This window comes from Lepeophtheirus salmonis, chromosome 1 (genome assembly GCF_016086655.4).
Source record: "Lepeophtheirus salmonis chromosome 1, UVic_Lsal_1.4, whole genome shotgun sequence".
NCBI lineage: Eukaryota > Metazoa > Arthropoda > Copepoda > Siphonostomatoida > Caligidae > Lepeophtheirus > Lepeophtheirus salmonis.
This window is the reverse complement of record NC_052131.2, coordinates 30019646-30046751: the sequence shown is the minus strand read 5'-3', so window position 1 is coordinate 30046751 and position 27106 is coordinate 30019646. Positions and strand designations below refer to the sequence as shown.

Here is a 27106-nt window from a genome sequence, read left to right as displayed (position 1 = left end):
TGTGTGGTATGATAAACCATGATTTTTCCTTGTTTAAATTCCAGGAATGAAAGATCATTTTCAATAAATGTATTATCACATCGAGCTAATTTAAGAGAACTTTCCTGAGAACCCTACATGCACAATCTATGAACATGAAACTAATATAATTTTATTTCATTTCATCACAATATAGGCTCAACAAAACATGTTCGAGTCTTCTCAAAAACTAGACCTGATTCGTCACTCAATGGAAGTACATTTGCAAAAGTTCCCTACCGACTCAAATATGGCGAATGAACTCCGATCAGAAATCGATTCTAGTATCCAAGCAGCTTCTCCTGCAAGTATGACATTTACCAATTTAGGAGATCCTTTTGCAGCCAATCACTCGAGCCCAGCTAATTCATCCTCAACTCCTTCCTCTTCAAATTCAAACAACACGTCTTCCAATATCAATAATAATATTACTAATTCCTCCTTAAACACACTCAAACCCCGCAACACCAACGAAATTTCTAACAGAACGCACAAAACCTCAGTTTCCTTTTCCAGAGCCGCAGCCGTAACTGGGAAGCTAGAGGTAAGATCTTCAATTTGTTGTCGATTATATTTTTTCACGGCACATATATATTTTACTCTGGAAACAATACAAAAACCCACTTTGGCAAAGTTTGAGGTATCTTGCAGCATTTTAATTTGAAAAAGGGGATTTATGCTTCGAAATTGTTTCGTCACATTTTGTTTTAAACAGACAAAACAATTGTTTTTTCTCTTAATCGTCGTGCAAAAAACATTTGTTGACGAATAGACTTTGTTTAGTTATAGCTAAACACTCTCTTGTACACCGTTTTATAAATACAGGGAAACTGTAAATCATTGAGCACATCTTCAATTATTAAAAGAACAAGGTGCACAATACTGCTTAACAGGGCATTGCTAGCTTTCCGGGGGGTAGCCCTAAAAATGATCAACACCGTAATATGATTATTTAGAGAAATATTTGTATAATATATATATATATGATAAAAAAATTATTACTATTTAAACTGATAAACCTAGTACTAAAGAATTTGACTCATAGCATCTTCATATTCGGTACGCTACAAGAGGCTTAGAAATGGCTAATTTATACTCAAAATTCCATTTGTTTTTGTATACCAGGGGGAAAATATTAGCCCATAAACGGAATAATCTAATGTGTACTTTATTAAATTTATATACTATGTTCTTGCAGGTTCGACTTCTGGGTTGCCAAGATCTTTTAGATGATGTACCTGGTCGATCCAGAAATAAGGAACAACCAGGAGTATTCTCTGCTCATTCTGATCTACGTTCTTTTATGAAAGGAGTGACTCGCAGTTCTTCTAAAAGCTATAATATCAAAGATGACACAAGTAGTACGTATCGTCATTCTAGTGGAGCGAAAATAATAAGTCAATGAATCCCCGTAAAAATAGCTTATTTTTGATATTATTTTCATGACCAGATAATATTGTCAATTAGTCATGGATCTGGAATATACATATAACAGATACAAAAACTCCTTTCCCGTTCTAAATATTTGTAAAAAGACCGAAACTGAATTTTGGCTCTCGATTAGATAAATGGTAAGGACTGTATTTAATAAAAAAGACGTATAGAGTCGTGGCTCAGTGTCAAGTTTCCAAGGCGAGTCATAAGACAACTTCCTCAAATATAGTCCTAGTCCATTTGTTGATTCGCAACAGGAGTCAATTTGAAAATATTACCCAAAAATAGAACCAATAATAACATACAATTTTTTAAAATTCTACAATGTTTTCTTCTGGCATCGAGAAGCGAAAAATTATACGGATAACACGAATAATTTTTTTAAAAGCCCAAACTACTTTGATTTAAAATGAGGACCCAAAATCCTGCATTACCTAAAAGAAACCTCAAGTCTAGTTCTAGTTAATTTTTTGATCTTTGGCATGAGTCAATTTGAAAATGGAACCTAAGAATATAACTGGGAATAATACTACAAATATTATTTTTCTCGGTTCTAGTAACAAGAACTGAAAAGTCTACAATGTTTGGTTCTGGCACCGATAATTATAAAATTAGGTAAATTTTCCAAACATTTTTTTTAAAGAACCGAAACTACTCTGATCTAAAATTAAGATCCGGAATCATTCTCTACATAAAAGAAAATCTCAAGTCTAGTACTACTCAATTTGAAAATGAAACCTAATATGTAACCAAGAATAATAATACATGTATTATTTTGGTCGGTTTTAGCACCAAGAACTGAAAAATCTACTACATTCGGTTCTTGCGTCGATAATCATAAAACTATGCAAATAACTATGATTTTTTTTAAAGAACTTAAACTACCGGATATAAAGTTAGGACTCGAAATCCATCACTAATGTAAATTAAAATAAATTAATTTTATTAAATATATATAGCAAAATACGTGACCTTACAGCCACGTATTATCAATCTTGTTCTAAACGGTTTTATGAATATTTTTTCGTCAAATATTTCATTAAATAAAATCTTGACTGTGAATGTAATATAATTTGATCGTAAAGTCACTTTTTCCTAATAGTATTTATTTAAAAATAATTAATAAAATAAAGTATGTATAATTGATATTATGATTCCTAATGTTATTATTGTAACAGATCTGATCCAATTTTTATGGAATTATACAGATAAAAAACCCACTATTTCTCCACAGGGGTACGCTGATTATTATTTTGCTCCACCAAATGTATGCAGATTCTATATATAACTATTAATACATTTCCCCATAGATGAAATTATGGCAGTTTTAAAATTGGATAACGTGCCTATTGGTCAGACCAATTGGAAGCCTAGTTCACAACAAGCATGGGATCAAAGGTATGTAGTAAAAAACATTGCGTGATTACTGTTATCGTATATATTTAATGGAAGGTTTTTTTAACAAGTTTTTGTAATCATTATTATTATAATCTTTGGTATGTGTTACATACAACATTAAATTGGAACAGTATATATTGTACAAACATATCCATACTACTCCTGTTGCGTCTTTCATCTTTGTTGTTGAGATGAAATTGTGTTGTCATATTAATTATGATGATGGCTTTAAAAGAATGTAAAAAAAATCAAATAACCTTGACTCATTCTTAAGATATTTTTTTGCTTTACAATTATACGAATGATGGAGCCTTGGATCTTTTTGTTTTGTTTATTTATTTGCAGTTTATATATTACTCCTTTTCCTTCAAAATTGGATATGGTGGGGAATGTATAATTACGTCAAATGATATACGATTATCCCCGCGAAAACAATTCTTGAAGATATGCTTTTGTTGCTGCAAAAGAGCGTTTTATATTTAAAGTTTCATGACGATTTGAATACTCTTAATGTATGCTTTTTTTGCCCTTAAACATGAGGCTATGTTATTTTAACTTTTAAAAACCTTCAATGCGTTTATAATCCTCCCAAATTGTTTGTTTGTTTTTGTTGCAAAAGCACGTTTTAGTTTCTTATGTTCAAACAATACTTATAAGGCAATGAGATTTTACATTTTGATAACTTATCTCTCGAAACTTTTTTCTTCTTCCTTTTGTAGCAAGGGTCGCATATGTACATTAGAGTCATTTCAATTGTTGTAAAGCAGTGGTTCTTAATCTGGATAATGTGCCGCATAACCAAGGAGCTCTCTTATTGAGCGTTATGGGCTCTGAATGAAGCATTTTCTTAGATATATTTAAATTATTATGACGGTTCTAAACTATTAAAATATCGATACAAATTTGGGTCTGGGGTGAAAAAAAAAAACTAAATTTGTGGATGTTTTTTAAAGACATTTTAGGAAAAAAACATTTTTGGGCATTAATTAAAAGTTATAGCATATTAAATTCCCTAATTTGGGGCATTTGTCCCATTATGACTACATTTGATTAATTATTTATTTTACTTATTCATTTCCAGGTTCAGTATCAATTTAGAAAAGTCCCGAGAATTAGAGATCGATGTATACTGGAGAGATTACCGTTCCTTATGTGCAGTTAAATTCCTTCGATTAGAAGAATTTGTCGATGATTTTCGACACGGAATGGCTCTACAACTTGAACCTCAGGGTTTACTTTTTGCAGAGGTATGTTAAATTTCGTATTTGTTCCTCCTTGAAAAACAACACAGGCAGTTGAGAGTAGGTAATATAGATAGATGGATGTTTAATGTATGGAGGTATAGATTGTATAAACAAAAGATGTGTGCTCCAATCTGTATCCTGCGTGCTATGATTTAATTAATATTAGAGTTGGATTCGAGCAATAATCGAACTTGAAATTATTATTTATTCCGACTCGACTAAACTTAAATAATCAAAATTATATCAAAAAAGACGAAATCCTTTGTTCTTGTTATCAGTCAAACTGATTTAATAGAACATGAGCAAAGTAATAAAATTTATATTATCCGCAAGGTGGTGTGACAGTCTGTGGCTTGTTTAAAAAATGCTCCATGCTCAGAAGAATTTTCGAAGCGCCTGCTATGTCTACAAAATGAATATTAGTGAACAATGTTCATGCCTAGTGTTTTGTCGGTCCAGTCCAGTCTTAGGGTCGGTACTTAGGACTGTCGATCTAAAGGATCGGTCGGTGCTTAGAATTTCATGTAAAAATATCGATGGTTTATTTAACCAAATTTGATATATGCAATATGTTTTAAGATTATTTAACATATCTCACAAAAAATATTATTTTTTTTCATGAAATAAAATGTAATACTCACATATTATATAATTTATTCTATAACAAAATGGAATAATTTTAAAAAAATAAGGAAAAAAACCCTCATTGGCTGGACCACGGTCCTTGGTCCTAAATAAGGACCGAAACAATACTGATGCCTAATTGTTGGAACAGCTTCAGGGGTGTCCGCAGGATTTTATGTGGGCGGGAGGATGTATAATTTTTTTTTTTATCGTTTCTGGACTAATCTTTGACTTCAATCTTCCTTTTTTTTGGATGGGACGGTAGCTATCCCCCTATCGTGCCCCTGTAACTTAGATTTAATCCAATGGAAAGTTATTTTTATATTTCTGATGCTGCATAAGTGTTGTATTATTCGAACTCGTGAATTATAACTCGGGTCCAACAATATGCAGTGTATTGTAGTATTCGATATATATATCATATGCCTGTGTTATTTCGGTCCTTATTTGGAACCGAAGACTGCAGTCCTGTCCAGTACTGTCCTGTATATCAGTTCTAAAACTTTCTAAGTTTGGTCCTTGGTAGGATCATGGACTGAACCGAATAAATAAAGACTGTCACAACACTAATCCTATGTAGTAATGCTTATAATCACGGAATCTCGTAAATTAATTATGTTTGGTTTGTATATACGATAGAGGAGGTGCCATTGAATAATGGTATTTTATAATACTTATTTAATCATCATAAAAAAATGTACTCCAGTACTATGTCTTATTTTTTCTCTTTCTTTCTTTCTTTGTTAGGCCTATGACACACATAAAATTGTTAGGCTTAAAAGATTCTATTCTATTATTTTTTTGTTACAAGAAAAAAAAAAGAATCTATAAATCTACCCACAGACCTATTTTGCAGTGGTAAACACACATACGTATATATACATAGGTACACTCGACTCCTAAAATATTAAGAAGAAACGTCGATTTACAAAAAAAAAAAAAAAAATCTCAAAAAAGCCACCACAGACACACATAGTTCTACAATGATTTCGTGCGTTCCTCATCCATTAAAAAATTTACATAGTTATATGTAAACTTTTAGGAGAAGTGATGTGCAAATTTCCTATTGCAAAATGTATTTGTTTTTATTATTAATCTAATAGTGATGGTTTAATACCTACAATATTAAAAAGAACTCCTTAATAATAGTAATTACTTCTTTTATTGTAGATCAAATTCTTAAATCCAATGATCACTCGAAAACCAAAACTTCGTCGTCAGCGGAAAATCTTCCGACAACAAGGGAAAATCCCTCGACCCGACCAAATGAATATCAACGTTGCCACATGGGGACGACTGTTCAAAAGAAACTTGAATTTCCAAAAATCTGTCTCCTCTACAGACTCCAATTCCACGTCCTCTTCTTCAAATCATTCTGGTGGTAAGACAAGAACTAAGAATATTCATTATTATTATTATATATGTTAGAAATCTTATGATTAAGAAATGTGAAAATGGTTCAAAATCCTCGGGAGTTGAAATAATATAAAATGTAAATGTTTGTAACTTTGAGAGAAGACATATTTCAGCGAAAAGAAACTAACTGACAAATTTTTGTAAAGTCACTTTTTTATATTTACGAGACTCCCTGATCTTCAAAATGTTTGTGTAAATTTTAAACAAATTAATCCTGTCAGAAGATGGTTCTTTTTAGGCAGACAGAAAATCACTAAATATCTTGCATAGAATATCCAGTCAAAACACATTAATTATGCCGAGTGACTAGCGTTTTTTAATTGGCGAATAAGAGCAAATTATTTATGAAAATGGAGGTTAATGTATTTTGCCTGAACTGGGCATCCTTGTTTGATAATCTATAGTAATAAATTTTTTTTTATCTGTATTTGTGAATGTACAACGTGCAATTATTTTGAATATATCTAAGGACTATGAAAATAGTTGATCTAAGAAAAGAAAGAAAAAAAAAACTAACTTGCGCGTCATATTTAAAAAGAAAAGAGAGTAAATACGTTCAGAGTTGTTTAAAATCAGTATGAAAAAATGAATTAAATCTTGCAAGCGCTTTAGTGTCTCATATTTTACACTTCTATATACTGTATGGAGTTGAGAACTTATTTTTAACCACGAGCATGTGTTTCCAAAACTCATATTTAAAAAGAAAAGGAAAGTGTAATATATAAAATAAAAAATAATGTATGTGACTAACATCAAAAAGTCATACATATGTAGGATTGTAAATACTAAGCATTCTTAAACGTACGAGTTGTGTTGTTGTTGACTACTTGCACAATGTTTTCTATTCTCTCAAGCAGTTATTCTCCTTTTTGAGGAGAGATCACCTAAGCATTGAGTAACTAGTGCGCTCATAAGAAACAGAGGGTAACATTGCGGGTTTGTTACGAAGTTATCTTTTATATTAATAGAGTGACGTTTGTCTGTTTGTTGACGCATAATTACTAAAAGCAATGTCGGATTGGTAAATAATAATCGTGAGCGGACAATTAGCCCAATGCCATTTTGCCGAACAAAATAATAAATATATTTGATGATGTCTTTGGGACAGGTCTTTCACTGTCGGCCCCTGGATTTTTTCATGCAAATAACGATGTTTTATTAATACAAATAAGATGTATGAAATATGTATTAAGATTATTGCACATATCTTGCAAAAATTACTATATTTTTCACGATAATAATATATAATACCAACATACTATATTGTTAATTAGTTATATAATTTATCTTATAATATAACAGAATAATTAAAAAGAGGAAAAATACCCTCACTGACGTCACGAGGGATCGATTTTACATTCTTTGAGAACCAACAAGTGGGATTGGACTGGATGGGATCGGGCTAGACCGCGGTCCTACATAAGGACCGATACAACACTAATCATATTTTTCCAATTTTAAATGATACAATGATTAGTTGCCACGAATTGAATGATTAATTAATTGACAATTGATGTATTTCATTATAAAGAATCTTCAACTGTTGGCTTGAACTGATATAAGAGCCGTTGTTACACTAATCATGCAAATCTCCCCATAAATTCCAGCATTACCTCGGGAACACCAAAATATACAGGGTATCTCGATGTCAGCTATCGATGTTTGAATTTTTTGGGTGAATATTTTTCGTATGGACTTGTACTCCTTGTGTGGTGTAAGTTTCTTGTCCAATGACAAAACCACCATGAGAATTGTGGAGTCAGAGATGATAATTAATTAATCAACAATTATTCATTGCAATCCGTGGTAAATAATAAAACATTTAATCTTTTAAAATTGGAGTAACATGAGGATGCAAGATAATTGCACCATGGATCATAAGAAAATATAGTTATTCTTTTTCCGGCAATGTGTTTTAGAACTCGTGATGCATCAGTCATTTTATTTCACTCTTAGCTAGAATTGATAAAAATATGACAATAATGAATACAAACTAAAATACTTGATTGTCATACGTTCTAGCTGCACACATCTTACTTAAAAATCCAGATATCTTGTCTCTTAAAAGAGTTCTAGTTACCATTTAAGATCGATAAGGACCGGTACTAGGACTGACAAATTTTATTAGGACCCACGTCTAGCTTTTTTTATCCACTCTCAATCTCGACTGTCAAAAGGGAAAGGAAAAATTTGAAAAAACAACAACATAGGGTATTCTCGGGTGAATAGAAATACAAGGACATGCCATAACGCGTGTACGACTAATGTTTGACATCCACTCTTTTTAATATTAACCTCATAGTGTATGAGTGGTTACGCGTTTTGTCAAAATCTGTCTTTCTTGCCCTGGAGTCGGTAAGATACACCAAATTAAAATTCTAGCAAGCCCGATTACATCATAGTCTAACCTTGTATTTCTATTAACCATGCGGTATTCTGTATTTTTCGTCTTGTCAACTTTTAATTATTATCCATTTAATAGTTATTCATTATCATATATATTGAATTGATAGTCTTATCAATGACTGAGCATGAAATGAAACGAATTCATAGCGAAGGCCCTTGATAGATAGGCATTAATCTCAAATTCTAAATCTTATGTAATATCTTTTTTGAGTTTGTAGAGTCCGCTGCCTTAAATTATACAAGAGTCGGCTTATGAAAACAGCTGAAAAGAAAATACAGAACATATTTTTTTATTTAAAAAAGAAAGCTGTGATCAAACTCAAAGGACCGCAGAACCAATAATAATAAGTTTGAGTTTTAAAAATTAGGAGTAATAATGAATAAAATCACTAGTATCATACTGGTTACCAACATATACTTATTTAAAAAATGCACGCTCACCGGACTTTCACCATTTTCACATCTCTTCAACATAATCCACCTCTTCATGTTTTAATATGACAGTACTATGTTGATTATATTGAAAGTGATTACCATTGCTCAACTTTAGAAGCATGACTAAGTAAAACTAGTTAGTTACTTCTGATTGCCCTAATGTATACACATATTCGCCCACTATTTCAACAACGTCACTGAATCTTCTCTCTGATTTAAATTTATGTAATGCATACAATTTATATATTAATTTGCTTTTGAGTTTTTTTATAAAAGGGAAGCTGCTTCTGGGTTTTTTGATTCTATATTTACTTATATATAAATATATTTTATTTAACTTGATCTACAAACAGATATAAGTAGATTTTGCAATTAAAAATTGCAAATTCGTTGATTAAGTTCAAGTGTCATTTTCTCGACTTGTACGAGGGCAAGAGAGCTCATATTTGTTTTGTTTTGTAACTAATTGTTTATGCTTTAATATATCGAAATATGAATGAATTTGAATCACTCAACTTTCATTAATCATTGAATTACTTAGTGCTCAGAATTCAATGGACCACCCGATACCTAGATTCATTGTAGATTCATCTTGATGAAGAATTATTATTACATAACTACTAGTGTTGGGGATCGGTTTGAAAATTCTAAACTGGTCTGAGATAGTTTTGCTTCTTTAAATAAGTTCGATCTTGACCTTTCTTAAAGAAAAAATCGGTTTATATTACTCCCAAAGACAAAATTGGTCTGTATCGGTTTAATATAAAATTCGGTGTTGACCGATTCTATAGATGAATTATTGATAAATTGTGATTATAATTTGTCAATATCGAACTACAATAACGTAATATGGAGTTACATGGATCATACATATTTGTACAACTCATAAATCATGATATGGCAGGATATCGGTCCATAGATTGAGACCAAAAACATCGTACTAAAAATTGTTACCAAAAAAAATAATCGGTCCACGATTTGAAAACGATTAAATTTCGGTCTACGGTCTAAAATCACGGTCTGGACCAAAATATCGGTTCAAATTAATATAGAAAAAATACCTTTAATACCCGAACTGATATTAAAAATCAGTCTTGGATCGAGTCCCAACACTAAAAACTACGTTGTTTTTTCTTCCTCAATTTCTCTTTAATTGTGTTTTTTGCAAACAAAAAAATGAGTCGTCACAATATTGGAGAGGAAACGAATAGTTTTTTGGGGCATATTGTTATTAGCATGTAATAACAATATGTAATTTGCTTCCAAAGTAATTATGCCTGTCTGAATGTTCAAATATTAAATGTATAGTTATTTACACACAATATTTTGAATATATCGCAAAACAGACACATACACATAACGACGATATATTACTAATTATTATACATTGATGATTGACATTGACTTCAAGGAGCCCATCCATTAAAATCGTGCTAATGGGACAATCCTGACGACGTTATTCTTATAAAACCTTATACATAAATTAGTGTGACGACGGCAAAATAGCAGTCAGTAGCAGGGGGGGCAGTACGTGTCATATTGTGAAATCAGAGAGTCAATGTTCCATAGAGGACATTGAAACACCGTTTAATGGATTATATATATACATGCATATTATAGTTTATATGTCTTATTATAAATATGTATGTCTGCTTCGTAGTGAAACCCTTTACAGTAGAAGAGTGGCATATGGCTTCAATGTACCTGCATTTTTTTAAATTTTTGAACACTTGTTTGCTTGAGGTTTTTTTTTTTTTTTTTTGCATTTATATGTCGTTCACGAGTTGTAGCATGTAGATTGTACAATGTGCAATCACAAAAAAGAAGGAGTTTAAGACTTGGCAAAAGGAACAATTTATTGTTTAGTAAGTATGTGTTGGATCGGTCTAAAAAAACTGCAGTCCTTTCAGTCTAGTATAATTTCTCAGTCCTAGGACTGATCTTTTAGTGTAACTAATACAGTTGAACTGACGTAGTTACCATCTATGTCATTTCACCTGTTAAAGTTTTAGCCTAACCTCTTTCAAATAGACAAAATACTTGAAGTATAATGAGGGCGGTCTGAAAAGTTTACCACCTCAATGTGAAGATGGCATCATTCGTAAATAAAAGCTAGTCACATCTATCCAGCATCTAATGACAGTTTCTCAACAAAGATTCATCCATTTTGAACACGCAGTTTGAGTGGTTAATGTGAGTGTTTTGGTAAAAGTGGACAAAATCAAGGTTCGAGCTGCCATTAAATATTTGTTTTTGAAAGAGTAACCTTTAAATAGATTCAAACAATAACAAGGATATAAAGGCTGTTGTGTTCAAATTTGACGCGTCAATCTAACTCGGAGTAAATCAGCCAGGAACAAAAAGTGTCTCGTGAACAATTATTTTGCAGAGAAAAAGCCGAGAACTATTTGGACGGCTTAGAGAGATGGGAGCATCGCTGGGAGAAGTGATTAGAGTTACAAGGAGACTATGTTGAAAAATAATAATTGTCTTGAATCTTTGATATGTCGGAAACTTTTCATACGACCCTCGTATTATGCGTTTTAGTTATCATTCATTCTTTTCTTCATCTTTATATTCTTCAATCCTAGGTAGGAGGGAATAAATTTTAAAGATTGCTAGGACTGTAGGACCGTTGAGCGATAAAAGGATAGAACCGATAAAAAAAAGGAAGACTCAAAAGGGGGAGGGGGAACTGATGAAAATTAGTCTAGGAGCGGTCCAATACTAATAGTACAAGAATAGCCTCTAAGGCGCCTTCTATTCAATCAAACCTGACAGGATCTCAAATTTTAAACGCCGAGAGGAAGACAAATTTCTGTCAAAAAATTAAAATTACTTCGTGGCATCCTTTTCTTGATGTATAAACTTCACTTTGATTTTGTATTTGTACAATGTTTTGCGTCATAATTATCATTTAGAATCCTATTGAGTTTTTTCGCGATACTAGCGCCGTATATCTGCAGTCGTACCGGACGTTAAACAGTCCTTATGTTGAGGTACATGCTAATTGCAACCTCCATCCTATAGACTACAGCATAGATTAAATCTGGTTAGTTTTTTATCATCATCACTGATTCCTAACTTCAAATGGGAAGGGTTCATATTTTCCAAAACCCATGATATAGCCAAAAAAATGCACGTTGGGCGTTTATCCACAAATTTTTTAATTAATAATAATCAGATAAGGAATTTCTTCACGATATTTTGCTAAACACTATACTCTTCACTATAGGTAGATTTCGTTATGAGAAAATATTGAACATATCTGGCAAAATATAAAATACACTCCTATTTTTTATAGTAATAATAGTTTATTGCAACATATTCAAATAAAATTGTTTCTTTGACTACAATGAAACTAGGATGAACAACAGAGCTGATTAAGTGATATATTTTTGAGCAATAATTAAATTGTTCAGATATTCTAGATAGTATTGCAAATAATTTATGATTAATCAATCATCTTTAGCGATAAAGCCAGCGACGTCAGCAGCTTAGAGATTCACCATTTGATTAATGATCTTCAATCATTTAGATGTTATACGTGGTTAAATGCGTTATCTGGCAGATAAAACATTCTTCCAATTTGTGTGTGTACATTGCAATTAGGGCATTCTGCCTAACATAATAATGTAAAATAATAAAAAATTCATCTCCCACTTAAAAATATATCTTTTCTACATATCATTAATGCAAAAAATCAATATTTTTGAAAACGTCAGGTGGAGCGGTTTTCCAACTTAAATGAGTTAGCGTATTTAAAAAAGTATTATACTTAATTTGTATTAGAAACGGGACTTATAGCCCCATTATATCACATACAAAATAGTCTCCTCAGTAAGGAACCCCTGCTAGAAAACTATCCTATATAAAACCAAGTAAGAATGAAAAATGTCAAATTTCTGAACGAATCAAGGTTTTGTCAGTTCCATGAGAGCAAGTTCAAGGTGGATTAGTGTTCCAATAGATCATCAATATATTAAGGTTGTAATAAAATTAATCGTTGATGGATTTGATGTATTCTGTGGCACATTATATAATGAAATGTTCCACTTGTTCTATTACTCGTTAAGTATATCAAACGGAATACGTTTTATTGTTAGTTAAAAATAGTATTTTGATAACATGTATTAATAGCTATAAAGGAAAGTAAAATGGTTGGTTGCAGTTTCAACGACACATTTTATTCATATAACACACGCCATTTTAATTAAGTATTACCAACTACATAATGTATTGCAGAGTTCCTAACCGATTAGTAGTTACTATTCATCAGAAAAGTCCCAAAATTGTTCCTTTAATTTATCTACATGCAATTATATTATATTTATTACATGTAGGGTATAAATTCTTCATTTAATGCCATGTATATAATTGCAATATGTACAATCTGTTTATAGTAAAAGTTACAACTTTTACTAACTCCTAACTTGACATAGTAAAAATCTTATATATATCAACATAAAACGATGAGTTTTCTCAAAAATGAGTCTGTGGCCCAAAACTTGGAGAAGTACGACTAAATTACGAAATTTTTTATTCAATATGTCCTCCTTCACAAAGAATAATAGCTTTTACACGCTGCCGAACAAATTGGCAGTTCTTTTTGATAAAGGCCGTGTCCATGGTGTAGCACGCTATCATCATGACAGCTCGGAGCTAATCCAAATTTGGATAAGAGGTGCGGCAAGTTTTCTTCTCCAAGACGACCCAAACTGCAGAGTCGATGAGGTTGAGGTCCCGAATGGAGGAGTGTGAGACAGAGGCAGGCCAAAAGTAAGGGACATGGAATAAAACAGAACTTGTTTTATTTGCTTCAATTGTCGTTTGGTTGTGTAATAAAGCATCCTAATTTAAAATAACGTGGATGAAATCGTAATTAAATTATACTGCAAGATTTGGTTCCCCTTCTATTGTTCTCATTGTGGGTTATCTCAATCTGTGTTAATTTCGTCTTGTTTCGTTAACTTTCCTTCCCTTCTCATCACATATAGTCTTGTTCCTATATTAATATATTTACATAGTCAAAAGAGACATTCAAATATGGTTATATGGGCTTTGATTATATAGCCCATATAATTGACCAAAATAATAAGTCAATGAAATATTAGGTGGTTTATATAAAATATAAATGAAAGAATATATTATTTGCATGAGTTTTTTTCATGATTGCTCTTGAGGTAACGCAGGAGAGTTATCATTGCTTTCTCTCTAATTATACATGTATGCTTGAGAGCCCTAATGATTTGTACAATGTGCATTCATTCATAGAAAATATAGCACTCTGCATGAATTTATGCTTGAAAAATTACATATTAAGTAGTGATATTCTGTTTCTCTCCCTCGTTTCTTTTATAATACTATGGTTTTTCATACTTATTAGTGACTACTTTAATAACTGACTACTACTATGTAATAAAAGGCGCTGTTGAAATAATGATCTACTCATGAATTACACAGAGAGCCGTGCGCTCGTCCCTCGCACTGTATACCATTTCTTTCTTGGATAGGCCTTCTTGTATATACTTTATGTAGTGAATATATAAATTATTCTTTTTTGGTGCCTTAGTTTTCTTTCGAAGGTGGTCCTCGAACTAAATAATAAAGGTGTTCTCGTGTGTGATGTTCTGGCTCTAGATAGTTAGTTAGTTAGTTGTTCATCAGTCGTGTACAAAATTCCTTGCAAATATGTAACATTGTTTTCTCACAAAATTATTTGTGCGTGGTTATTTGCCAGCCCCCTCACAAAAAGTGTTGCTATATATATATTATATACTGATATATATCCTTCTCAAACATTGTTGTTTGTGTTTGGTCTAGCTTTAGCTTATTTAGAAGGTGACAACTGCGTGCGTGATAGCCCGCCAAATCGTCAAAATTTCCTTCCTTCTTCAGAAAATGGGGTTAATTCAACAGCCCTCCATGACTTCCATAAATATGTATATTTATGGGTATGAGTCTGCTACGGGCCTACCTGGTGGAAAAATTGCCTTGACGAAGTTGAGTCGAAGGACCAAAGTCATTTCCTATGGTGAGAGAATGAGGAACTTCTTATTTAAATAATCTACTACTTTGTAGATATATTATACTTACAAGTTATACATACTTTGAATTCAATGTCAAGTATCCCCGTTTTTTAAATAAATAAATAATAAACCCTATTCTAGTACATACTTACTATCCCCCCCCACCTCTATGCCTTATTGCTTAAGGCATTGCCCTTACATACATATTGGTTGGACATACAATATATATATGTATAAATACATATATATTGAAATGTGGTTTTTTTAATTGAAGTATAAATACAGTAATAGGCCGAACAGTCCGGACAGTTGGTTCTGTTTAAAGACAGACTTTTTAAGGAGGAAATACTAGGCATCTGTGTACACAACGAGGCAAGGATAATGATTGTACTAATACTCGAGTTGCAAGGTGTTCAATTCCATTGACATTGGGTCGCAAACACGAATGAAATGATTATATTAACTACTAAATTTTAATCATCGTATGGAATAAAGTAAACGAATATTAAACGTATCATTTGCTGGTCACTGTACAATGTACAGTCAAACCTGGTCTAAGATCCACCTGTTTTAAGCCTTTCACCGCACTGCACGGACATACCCAGTCTTCAATTTTTTTATATTTTGTAACAAAATAGGAAGCTTGGTTGCTGAGTGCTTTTTCAGTTTCCATTGGCTGATCACTTAATACAGGTTTGACTGTTTATAAATGTGGATTTTGCAATGTATATTAGAGGATGTATGCAGAAACGAAGCAATCATACTATATAGTAGTAGGCACATATAGAGAGACCTGGATTATTTATTACACTGAATGCTCAGATGGAGTTGCTCCAGATGGGTATGTCAGGCTCCGCGCACCGTTTTTTTCTGCTATATAATCATTGTAAATTATCATAAAGCAGGGAGGAGGGGGCATGCCCCTTGCTAGTATAAATTGGAGTATATTACAATTAATCCCCTTCTGACGTAGGAAGTTCTCTAGAAGTGACTCGGATCCAAACTGAACGCACAATGATTTACGAGGGAAAACTTTTTTGTAGCCCCTAGTCCATTATGCATTGGCTCCAGACCTTGATTAAACGGAAGTTAATCTATTATATATTTGTCATTACGGAAGAGGAGGCCTGTTATTTTCTTCTTTTTATATCAAAAGTAAAACAGTATCATCCATGTCATAGTCCCGGATTCATTAACATTCCTTGAATGCGTACGAAATTAGGCTTAATTGAAGTATGTTTAAAGGTCATTCAGGATGAAGCAAAGTAAAAAAAAATATAATAAATAGGTTTTCTCTTTTTCTTCATTTCTTTACTCCTTTAAATAATTTCTAGAATGCAAAATTTTATTTATGTTTACATATAAATAGATGGACAGAGAGAGAGAGGTTATCTGCCTGCTTGCTTTTAAATTTGGGTGAAAGTGGTGAGGGTCAATACATAGTGGGGGGATATTAGGAAGGATGGAAGAGTATATTTAAAAAAAAAATCATTTCCTTTATATATCTACATAATATATATTTAAATATTGGAAGTTTGATGAATATGTCCCTGATAAAAATCAGTCATAAAGGAAGAAAAAAGGCCCAACATCTTACCCCAACTGTGTGATTTTAATATTCTTTGATAATAAGAGGAAATGGGTTCAACAATCTCAATAAATAAGAGCATATTTCAATTCCAACTAAAGTCTATAATAAAAACTAGTCAGTAGAAAAGAAAATAGTAATTCTTAGCCGTTTTAGTATATAATGACATCACTGGGGTATGAAGTTGGGAAGGTGTTTTTTGAATTTGTAGCAGTATTTCAATTAAAATGGTTTTAAATGCAAGTTTTTTAACAAGAGCATATTCCATTATAACCTGTCACCGTTATTGTGTAGACTAACGTAATACTAAGTGTATATCGCAACCTTTCCTCAAAAAAGTCTCCAAAATTATTTGTTAGTAGTTATGTAAAATTATTTCTAGCTATAAGATGACTAATCCATAATTGTTAGTCTTAACAATAGCTTACTCAATCAATCAACGTTCAGAATTTTGATTAGAGGAAAATAACTATCAAAATCGATAGTTGACAATGAAATGAATGACATGAGTTGTATTGGTATCATAACACCGTGTTCAACCTTTCCTCTTCGCAAAAGAGAAAAAAAAACAAAAAACAGGCTCAAAATCAGTTTGTTCCTCCTTGCAAAAGAAAAAGATAAAAAGGACCCAAATCGTTTGCGAATAGTTGGCCAAAATTCTTGACAATTATGTTGGTACTGTTGAACATTTCTTCATTTGATGATAAGAATGGTTCACAAATAACTTTCATACATCAACGTTGTTCCAAATGCTATTAATAATAGGGGAGGAAAACGACAGCTGACAAAAAAAATGCAATGTACATTTTTTGGGCTAGTAGTAGTGGGATAGTGTCGTGAGAAATCCATCTTGATGGAATCATAGACAGTATTAATAGTAGTTAGTTGTTGCTATAGATGGCCCAAAAATAAATATAAACCAAAACAACTCCCTCCCACGATTGTTGATTAAATATTCTGGGCGTATGTATGTATTTCAGAGATCTTAATAATATAATCGTGGATATTTTGTCTCTCTTTTTTTCTTTTTGACTACCTGCTCCACAAAAAGTACACTTTTTGTGGAGTAAGGGACAACAAGTCCCTTACTCCACATTTGACCTTTATTTCGTATATTTAACCCCACTTTCTATCCCATGTCCTTTAAAATACGTATATATGAAATATTGATGCAATATCCTTTTCATATTGTGTATGAAGTATTTCCTAATTTGGTTGGTTGCTTTTAAAAGAGGATGGGAGAATGAGTTGTGAATTATTTTTCATACTTTTGAACAAAAAAAAAACCAATTCAATTGTTCTTTTCTTTAAAAGTACGCCTAAGCTCTTACATATCGATAATAACCAATTTTTTGCTGTTATTTTTTTTTTTCTTACAATTTGCGGAGGTAGAAATATTGTGTGTGTACTAATAAATTAATAATACCTCCACTCATTGCTAAATTCAAAGGTGGTTTACGTTACATTACTTAATACAATATCACGGGTGGTTAGGAATAGAGAGAAATCTCACCTTTTCCTTGATATTTAAAAGGAATGGGTATCGTAAATGTACTTTATGCATTTGTTAGAGAGATTATTAATAGATACTTTTTTATACTTTTTCCTATTTCTCAAGGACTTCTCATGAAAATATTATAATAATATGAGCATTACTCTTGATTTTTTTTTCTTATAGGCTTTGCTCCCAGACCTACACGATTGGACTTTGATCAACACTCAACCAATTCCACAGTCACAACTGTTTCATCAACCTCCTCTAGTGGCCAAAATAGCAACACCAATAACCTGAACAACCAGAATGATATCCGTCGATCTGCTGAAGCAACAACCCCTGCTCCATCATCATACGATTCAGCTGCTCATCAAAATCGACGACCATCCAAAGGTCCTGCTCCCCCTGTTCCTTCACACACAATCGATAATGATAATCCAGTAAGCCTTTTAGTTATTAAATTAATCAGGGCCTGCAGGCTCCGCGTTTGATAATATGGACATTAAAATTAATCCATCCATTTAAGGCTTACACTTATTTCTTTAATTATTCTAATTAGGGCTATGATGTTTGGAAAAGACGAAGTTCCACGGATAATAACAATCACCATACAGCAGTCATACCTCCTAAACCTGCTCCACGCTCATCCAATACCCGTTCTTCTTCGTCCTCTTCATCCTCTACTGATAAAAATGGAAATGCAGCACACCAAGAGCCCGTCTACGAACTCGAAAAGAAAGGCCACACCTCGGTCATACGTGTATCCTATCCTGGATCTCCAGAATCTCCCTCTGTTCATCCCGTGATTACTTTCCCGTCGGGTGATGATGAAGATGAAGCTGGGGGTTGCTGCACGAGTGTTGGACCTCCGATTACTGGTAGTGTTCATCATCCTTCTTCTTCAACCATGATGACGACTACGACTACGACAAGTAGTGGTACACCATCCTCTCGCTCAAATCATCCAGAGTCCTCATCCAATGAACAACACCTCAATAATAAAAACAACAATAATGTTGTTGTGGAGAGGAGTAGTCGTAGTCCTCCCACGGCTCATCCAAGAGCATCCATGCGATTTGCTAATATTCAAAGAAACGATTCAAATATGGGGCTTGAGAGCTTCAAACTCGTTACTGTTCTGGGTCGTGGTCATTTCGGAAAAGTAATTCTTTTTTTTCTTTTTGTATAATCACCATAAAAAAAAACTCCCTTTATTCTGCTAGTCAACTTACATGTAATACCTACTTATTAATAATACCTATTTCAAGGTCAAAAAGAGTCGTCCTTATTAAAATTTTATTAGAATCATTTTTTATTCTAACAAATAATGATTAAAATAACAATAATAATTATTCTTTATTATTACAAAGAAGGATGTTTTCCCTTTTAAATTAATTTTTGTGTTAGTTAGTTAGTAGTTAATGAAGTGGCAATTTTGTAATAATTCATTAATCAATGTTGCTAATTGTTGTTACTAATTTCACTGCCCTTGAATCATTGACCAATATTAATATTGATTTAATATTCCATTCTTTTAATTAATTACAGGTTATATTAGCTCGTTATAAGAATACCGGGGAGTATTTCGCAATAAAGGCTCTCAAAAAAGGTGATATTATAGTACGTGATGAGGTCGAGTCTTTGCTTGCAGAGAAGCGGATATTTGAAGTTGCAAACTCAATGCGACATCCCTTTCTGGTCAATATGTTTGCTTGTTTTCAAACAGGAAGTCATGTTTGTTTCGTTATGGAATATGCAGCAGGAGGGGATCTTATGATGCATATCCATGCAGATGTTTTCACTGAGCCAAGAGCCGTTTTTTACACAGCATGTGTTGTCTTAGGCCTGCAATATCTACACGAACATAAAATTATCTACAGGTTTGTTGTTCATGACATTATAAATATATTTTCTCTTTTTTATTTCTTATTTTTTTTTTGTATCAGAAATCATTCATTCATTAATTAATTATCACAATCCGAAATTTATTGTCCATGAACTCTTTCAACTCTTAAAAGTGTTCATTACTTAGGTTTTCAATTAATCACTTCACAGGATGATAAAAAAACGTATATTTAAATCTATATAAAGTCATCCTCTTCTTTTCATAAAATGCCTACATGGCCTTGCAACAAGCCCGAAGAGGATTGCCTCCATTCGAGTCCTCTTTCCCGGATGATGGTCTTTCTAAAACGGCTATTATAGCCTCATCAAAAACGTCTTTTAAACCATTTTGTGTAATTGCTGAGCACTCTGAATAACGTACTGCTCCGATTTCTTTAGCAAGTGAGCGTCCTTGTTCTTCTGTAATGGGCTTTTGCTTACATTTAGAGAGAGCTTCCTTCGTTTTTTCATCATTGCGAAGATCCACTTGAGTCCCAACCAATAGAATGGGTGCCTTATAATACTTTTTCACTTCAGATGACCACTTTTGTCTAACATTAGCAAAGGAATTTGGACGAATGACTGAGAAACAGACGAGGAAGATGTCTGTATTTGGGTAGCACAAATGCCTAAAAGAAATAATTAATTTATACATTAAATGAATTCATCTCATCAATGTAACTACCTAAGATTGTCATAGTCCTCTTGTCCAGCAGTGTCAAAGAGTCCTAATGTATAGGGATCATCCCCTATCATTACATTCACCATGTAGTTGTCAAAAACAGTGGGCACATATTCTTGAGGGAATTTATCTGTAGCATAGGATATCAGCATGCACGTCTTGCCAACAGCTCCATCTCCTACAACCACACATTTGATGGTCTTTGGATCGAACTCTGTCATCCCTTGATGGTTACTTTGATGAAGAAAAATCAATGACCTGTAAATCCGCTACATAATATGACTTGTACTACTCGTGTGTTTTATTAAGTACGCAAGTGCCTCTCCCGTTTGATGATATACGACCAAGGAGGAATAAGGTGCGGGTTGGCGTGGATCTCTTTTTTCGTCAATTGGAGGAGTAGAAGAATTCTTCCTCACTTACAAATCTTTGTCGACATTTATGTATGTGAACTCTCCTTCTAAACACAGGGAAATTTAGGTCTTGACTACTACTTCACACACTATTATTATCCCACTCTTACAGTTCGTGTTTATCTAAGAAGTGAGAAAGGCCGAATCAGCCTGGAAGTAGTACTCTTGTGATTATTTTAATCATAGTACTACTGCATATTTACTCCCTTCTCTGGCTATACTTACTACTGCTTTTACTTTTTTTTCTTCCTTTTTTAAATAATATACGAGGAGGGCCTGAAAATGCTTGACGTCAGTTTTTGGTGTTTACACTAGCGTATTATACATATATAAACTCTTGTTCTTTTTTGGCCTTGCCTTTTTCAGAAAAAAAAGAGAGAGAAATAAAAATTAAAATATATACAACATAGATACATGCACTTATGTATTTTTGGACATTTTTTGATGTTGTTTATACTAATAATTTTATCAGAGGCATTCCTGGGATTTGGAGGGGGGGTTACCTCAGATATCATCATCATCATATATTACATAAGAACGAGGAGACAACAATCTACCTATTTTGTAGGTTCAGGTTTGATAGTGAGGCAGGTTGCAACTGATAAGTCTAATCATTAGTAGAAAGATAAAGAGTTGTGGAAATTAATTAATTACGTAGATACAGGGTGTGTCATTACAATTGCCAATAGAATATATATCGTTTGAACAAAAAAATATGCTGGTTAAATTGGTAGTTATTGATTGACGTAGAAAAAAAAATTACTCAATAGGCGTTCATCTTAAGCCTTGAGAACTACTTCAAGCCCATTTAAAATATAATGTAAACCATGGGTGGACCAGAGACTTAATGCCGGAAATGTTTTTCATTTCCGCTTTGAATTGTTTCTGAAAACTGACAAATTAGCTAGTTAATACTTGCAAATCTTTGTCCAAAAAATAAAGACGGATAATGTTGTATGATAGCTTATGACTAGAATAGAGTAGTTTTTAATTACAAAAATTAGAAAAGGAAAAAAGTTGTTGCGTGTGTTCTTTCTACTTCTTTGTTTATTATTTAATCGGTCGTCGTGGTGTTAGCTTCTCCCTCTGAAGTAAGCATTATTGCACATCCTTTGTATAAATTGTTTTAAAATTGCATAGTAAATTAAATATATATGTTTTAAAATACAATTGTAATATTTTCCTTGTGTTGTAGAATGTTTTTCTCTTGATAGCAAAACTTTATATTCTTCCTCCAAAATCATAAAAGAGGCAGCTGACTTTAACAAGAGTATTAATTCAGGTGTACCATATGTTTCGCTCTCGCTTTTTCCTCGCGCTCTTTTTTTTCCTCACTAAGAAATCAATTCTTCTTTTGACATGGAATAATCATGCGTGCAGCCTAGCTTATTTTTATTTATTTCCCCTCTTGAAAGAATTGAGTAAAATATGACGTCGACTCTTTAACCCCCCTCTCCCCTATTTTCAACCCCTCAATAAAATCTATTACATTCCCCTCATGTGAGAATAGAGATTCTGCAATATTATTCCTGGTCTCTACATTTCCATGGTTATGACAGTGATTCTCAACTTTCTCATAGCTGCGGAGCCCATAGACGTAAAATTAAAGGAATAACATCATTTTTATGGGGGTAACTATTTTTGCCCGAGTATTTGAGTAATGATTTCGTGTTTTAAAGCATTTTTTGATGACCTTGTTTTAGAAAATAATGTTTTTTTTTAAAGAATTTGTGTAATATCCCCGGACGCCGGTTAGAAACCACTGTTCTAGTGTTTACAATTCCTCATATTATAATGGGAAATGAATTTGGCGCGCAATTCAAATGTTATATATTAACTAGTACAGTTTAGTGTGCATTTAATAGATGACACACCCTGTGTGCTACCTAGTTATATTTGATAATTGATTGATGAATGAAAGAAAGAATAGTAGTAACACAAATCAAATGCCAATATTTGCTATTTGAGGGAATGAAGGAGGGAGGGAACAACAGAGTATGAATGAATGCCAAATAATGATTGTATATATTTGTTCTAATATTGACTAATTCCCTACTTTTAAATACCAATAAAATGATACATTATTCTTTTTCATTTATTTTTCAGAGATCTCAAACTCGACAACCTTCTATTAGACACAGAGGGCTATGTTAAAATAGCCGATTTTGGCCTTTGCAAAGAAGGTATGGGTTATGGTGACCGAACTGGTACATTTTGCGGAACTCCAGAGTTTTTAGCTCCAGAAGTCCTTACAGAAACCTCTTATACTCGTGCTGTAGACTGGTGGGGGTTGGGTGTACTTATATTTGAAATGCTTGTTGGAGAATCTCCTTTCCCCGGTGATGACGAAGAAGAAGTTTTTGATAGCATTGTGAACGAGGAAGTTCGATTCCCTCGGTTCTTATCCCTAGAGTCCATTGCTATTATGAGAAGGGTAAACATATTTATAAAACATGGATCATTAAGACGAATATAAATTCAAACTTCTTTATTTTTTTAATTGTAGCTGTTGAGAAAGAATCCGGATCGAAGGCTTGGAGCAAGTGAGCGAGATGCAGAGGACGTGAAGAAACAAGGCTTTTTCCGTAATGTATCTTGGGATGAGCTACTTATGCGAAAAGTGAAGCCTCCGTTCGTACCTACTATTGTAAGTATACCACTCTTAGGTGAATGGGATCAGGGTGGTTTTAAGGGAGGTGTGATCAGTAATCCTACTTAAGACTAAGATATTTTTTAGTATAGTATTTTTGCCATTGAACCCGATGTCTCTGCCCAATAGAGAATCAAATTACTACTCAAACCAGGTTAAATAATATTTTTATTTCCAAAAAAGAAAACATTGAGTGCGATCAGTGTCGGAATAAGGGAGGAGGGGTATTGAGGATTAATTAATTTATTTATTTCTTGATTTTTGAAAAAAACATTTAAGATCCTGTTTTAGTTATGAAGCTCATTAAGCCCCTCCACAATTTTTTATCTTGGATCGTCTTTTGAGAGTATATTATTGTACTAACGTATAACACAGGGGTGAAAAGTACTGGACTTTACACTTTTTATACTCGTCTTATTTTCACTTAGTTGCAACCTTGAAAAGACAACTGTCAAAATTTCATGAGAATCTTTTCTTATGCTCGTGAGTATTTGTGCTAAGCGTGACGCTACTTTGTTATTTCCAAAAACAATTAAGTGTTTTAATTGTACGCTGCTTCTTGATGGGAAAATATACCTTTCAAACTAAGCAATGGCTTGAAAAGTGTTATGGGGTTCCATAAAGCGAATAGTAACAAAATGATAATTTTTAAAAACGTGTTTTCTTTGTTAAGTCCTGGACTTATGAGCCCATGTGTTATATTATTCAGAAATTTCCTCTGCCTACGCACACATTTTCATCGGTAGTATTTAAGTGGAGTCGAATGCATCTCGAAAAACTTATTGTATATGTTTAATATATATTACAAATTAACAAATAAAAATTAGTTTGAAATTGAAACTGGACATGTTTCATTTTTTTTTTGGTCAAAATATTGACCTCGTGACCTTATAGGTGAAAACTCATTTTGTTGGCTTATACAATACAACAAAAGGATAAAACATTTATCTAATATTATCAATATCTTCAAAAATATTTAGAATACAGCGATTTAAAAATAGGGTAGGTGGCGTCGAGGTCAAAACTTTAGAAGCCTCTAAATCTTGAACCAGAAGACAAAGAAAAGGCTAAAATTTTGGCTTTTTAAGATATGTGCCCATTTTGTGCTGTGGAAAATGTTTTTGTTTTTTTCACTTGGAATGACCCTCTATACAAAATGCATCTTAATTAACTAGCGTATTTCAATATATTTTCAGAACGGTAACGAGGATGTGTCGAATTTTGATGAGGAATTCACGTCAGAGAAACCCGTACTTACACCTCCACGAGAGCCACGACACCTCACAGATGATGATCAACTATTATTTCAAGATTTCTCATATATGGCTGACTGGTGTTAGTAAGAGTGGCCCCCTATCAACTACTACTTGTGTGTTTCTGTAAATGTGTTGGCATGCAATATCTAGGACGAACAAACATTTCAGCCCTGCTGCCACTTATCTATCTCTCTTAATCAAGAACGAACCAACCAAATATATACATGTATATCATATCTATATATATGTATGCAAAAAATTTCACACAGAAGTTCATCACTCTCTTAATATTTGCACATTAATTTATTGCTATAATTATTCTTATTTTTGGCTGTATTGTTGAAAATATTATAATAATTATCTATAATTATTCATTGGTCAGAGTAATTACCTAACTATTGGCGCTGTTATAGTATGCTTTTTGGGACGACGAAGTAAAAGAAATATAAGATTAATGTCCCTTCATTTCTTCTCCACCTCCGCCAAAGGCGATAGTATAATAGATAATAATACTTCAAACACAACCACACTTTTTAAAATCGTCCTATGGTGTGTCCTCTTGAAAACATACTTACTCTGTACTACTTGACATTTCTATTATTATTATTATTATTAGTTACAAAATGAAATAATATTATATACTTCCAGAAAATTTCCTCCTCCTGCACGCGCGCATATTTAAATAAAGCAAAGAGTTACAAATCTATTATTATTATTATTATGGAATAGTTATTATTACATTTACAACCTTTTGACCACAAATTTTTAGTAGTATTTTTTAAAAGAAAATTGATATTATTCACTCACGTGAGGATAATCAGGTGATGAACATTAAAAACTCACTCTTTTGTGTTTCTCATACTTGTTAGTAATAAATTATTAATGCTATTGTCATTATTATATATTATAATTAATTAAATATAATGTCAAGACTACAAATACAACAACTGCAACTCTTCTTAAAATTGATTTTTGATCATTATAATTAATAATAAGGAAATCATAATGTGTTTACTTTACTACTACGTTATATATATTATATATAAAATGTGTGAAAAAATTTTATACGGAAAAAAATATATATAATTAATACAAAAAACAAAAACTATTCAAAACTTATTCATGTGAGATGTTATTTTCAAAAGTATTTATTAATAATAATCCTCTCTCACGCCATTATCTCACACGTCATTACCTTTGTTGCTTGTACGCAACCTTTTCTCCAAAAAGAAATAGAAAAAGGCCCAAATTAATCTGATAGTTTGGCAAATAAGTCAATCATACAAATTACTATTTATCTCTTATATACTCTCAGACTATCCCTGTCACAATTTTTAAAATGAATTACATACATGTAAATATTTCGTACTATTAAAATCCTACATGATATTTTATTCAATACTGTATTATAATATTGCTGAGTAATGTTTTAATTAAAGCGTAGTATTATATTAGTACATTAGCATTTGTGTATGATAGCCAAATTTCTTCATAGAAATAATAGGATGGCTAATGTATGTGACAAGGGATCAACAATAAATTTTAGAATTCCTTTTAGAAAAGAAGTAATAAGTATTGAATAACTTATTACTTCGTTTATTTATCAAAAATAATAAATTATGAACTGCCCATGACGTATCAAGTGAGGCGAGGTAATCGACAGCTGACAAAAAAATACATAGGTAATTTTTGTGTTAGCGAGGTAAAGCCGTGTAAAAAAAAAATCGACTAAATTATGTTGTCAGTTGTTGATGTTTATGTCTCCTGTTTAGTTATCAGTGTACTCCATATTATGAGCTAAATCAATAACTAATGAGTCATAATTCCATAGTTTGGAAGAATTGCCCAAGTACCAACTGATTTTGGGTCTTTTTTCCTGCTTTTTTTTTTTTTATAACAGGTTTTGTGACTTGATAAAGTTCAAGACGTACTCTAGAACTTACCCTTTTATAATCTGTGAATCAAGCTAGGGAGCAATGCTTCCTAATCAAGCCTATAGAGATTCACCAAAACACTCAAATTGTAGTACTAATAAATAGCTAGATATGTTAAAAACATAGATGACGCTTCAAATATTTTTATGTTCTATTCTCACTGTATTTTACATTTGATTACGTTTTTCTTTATGGAACTC

At 32.5% G+C, this 27106-nt stretch overlaps 2 protein-coding genes across 4 annotated transcripts in view; one reads left to right on the top strand and one right to left on the bottom strand.

Annotated features, from left to right (window-relative positions):
* The window catches only part of LOC121128392 (serine/threonine-protein kinase N2-like), an 81869-nt gene extending 55792 nt beyond the window's left edge, over positions 1-26077 (top strand). Inside the window, 11 exon segments of the mRNA XM_040723975.2 lie at positions 176-562; positions 1217-1379; positions 2763-2850; positions 3932-4097; positions 5889-6099; positions 18271-18527; positions 18647-19249; positions 19636-19967; positions 23173-23500; positions 23573-23713; positions 24913-26077. Coding sequence (XP_040579909.1) covers positions 176-562; positions 1217-1379; positions 2763-2850; positions 3932-4097; positions 5889-6099; positions 18271-18527; positions 18647-19249; positions 19636-19967; positions 23173-23500; positions 23573-23713; positions 24913-25056 — 2820 coding nt within the window. The 3' untranslated portion in view covers positions 25057-26077.
* Positions 19382-21301, bottom strand: LOC121128403 (cdc42 homolog). 3 transcript variants are annotated; one of them, XM_071890715.1, is made up of 3 exons: positions 20966-21103; positions 20657-20911; positions 20052-20600 (listed from the first exon to the last, which is right to left on the bottom strand). In XM_071890715.1, the coding sequence occupies exons 2-3, from the start codon at positions 20872-20874 to the stop codon at positions 20204-20206; spliced, it is 615 nt and encodes a 204-aa protein (XP_071746816.1). In that variant the 5' UTR covers positions 20875-20911; positions 20966-21103; the 3' UTR covers positions 20052-20203. The 3 variants fall into 3 exon arrangements, with proteins under 3 accessions (XP_040579917.1, XP_071746816.1, XP_040579923.1); XM_040723989.2 differs by having other exon boundaries at positions 20657-20887; positions 20946-21102; XM_040723983.2 differs by having other exon boundaries at positions 19382-20600; positions 20657-21301.
* Positions 26078-27106: the final 1029 nt, after the last annotated feature.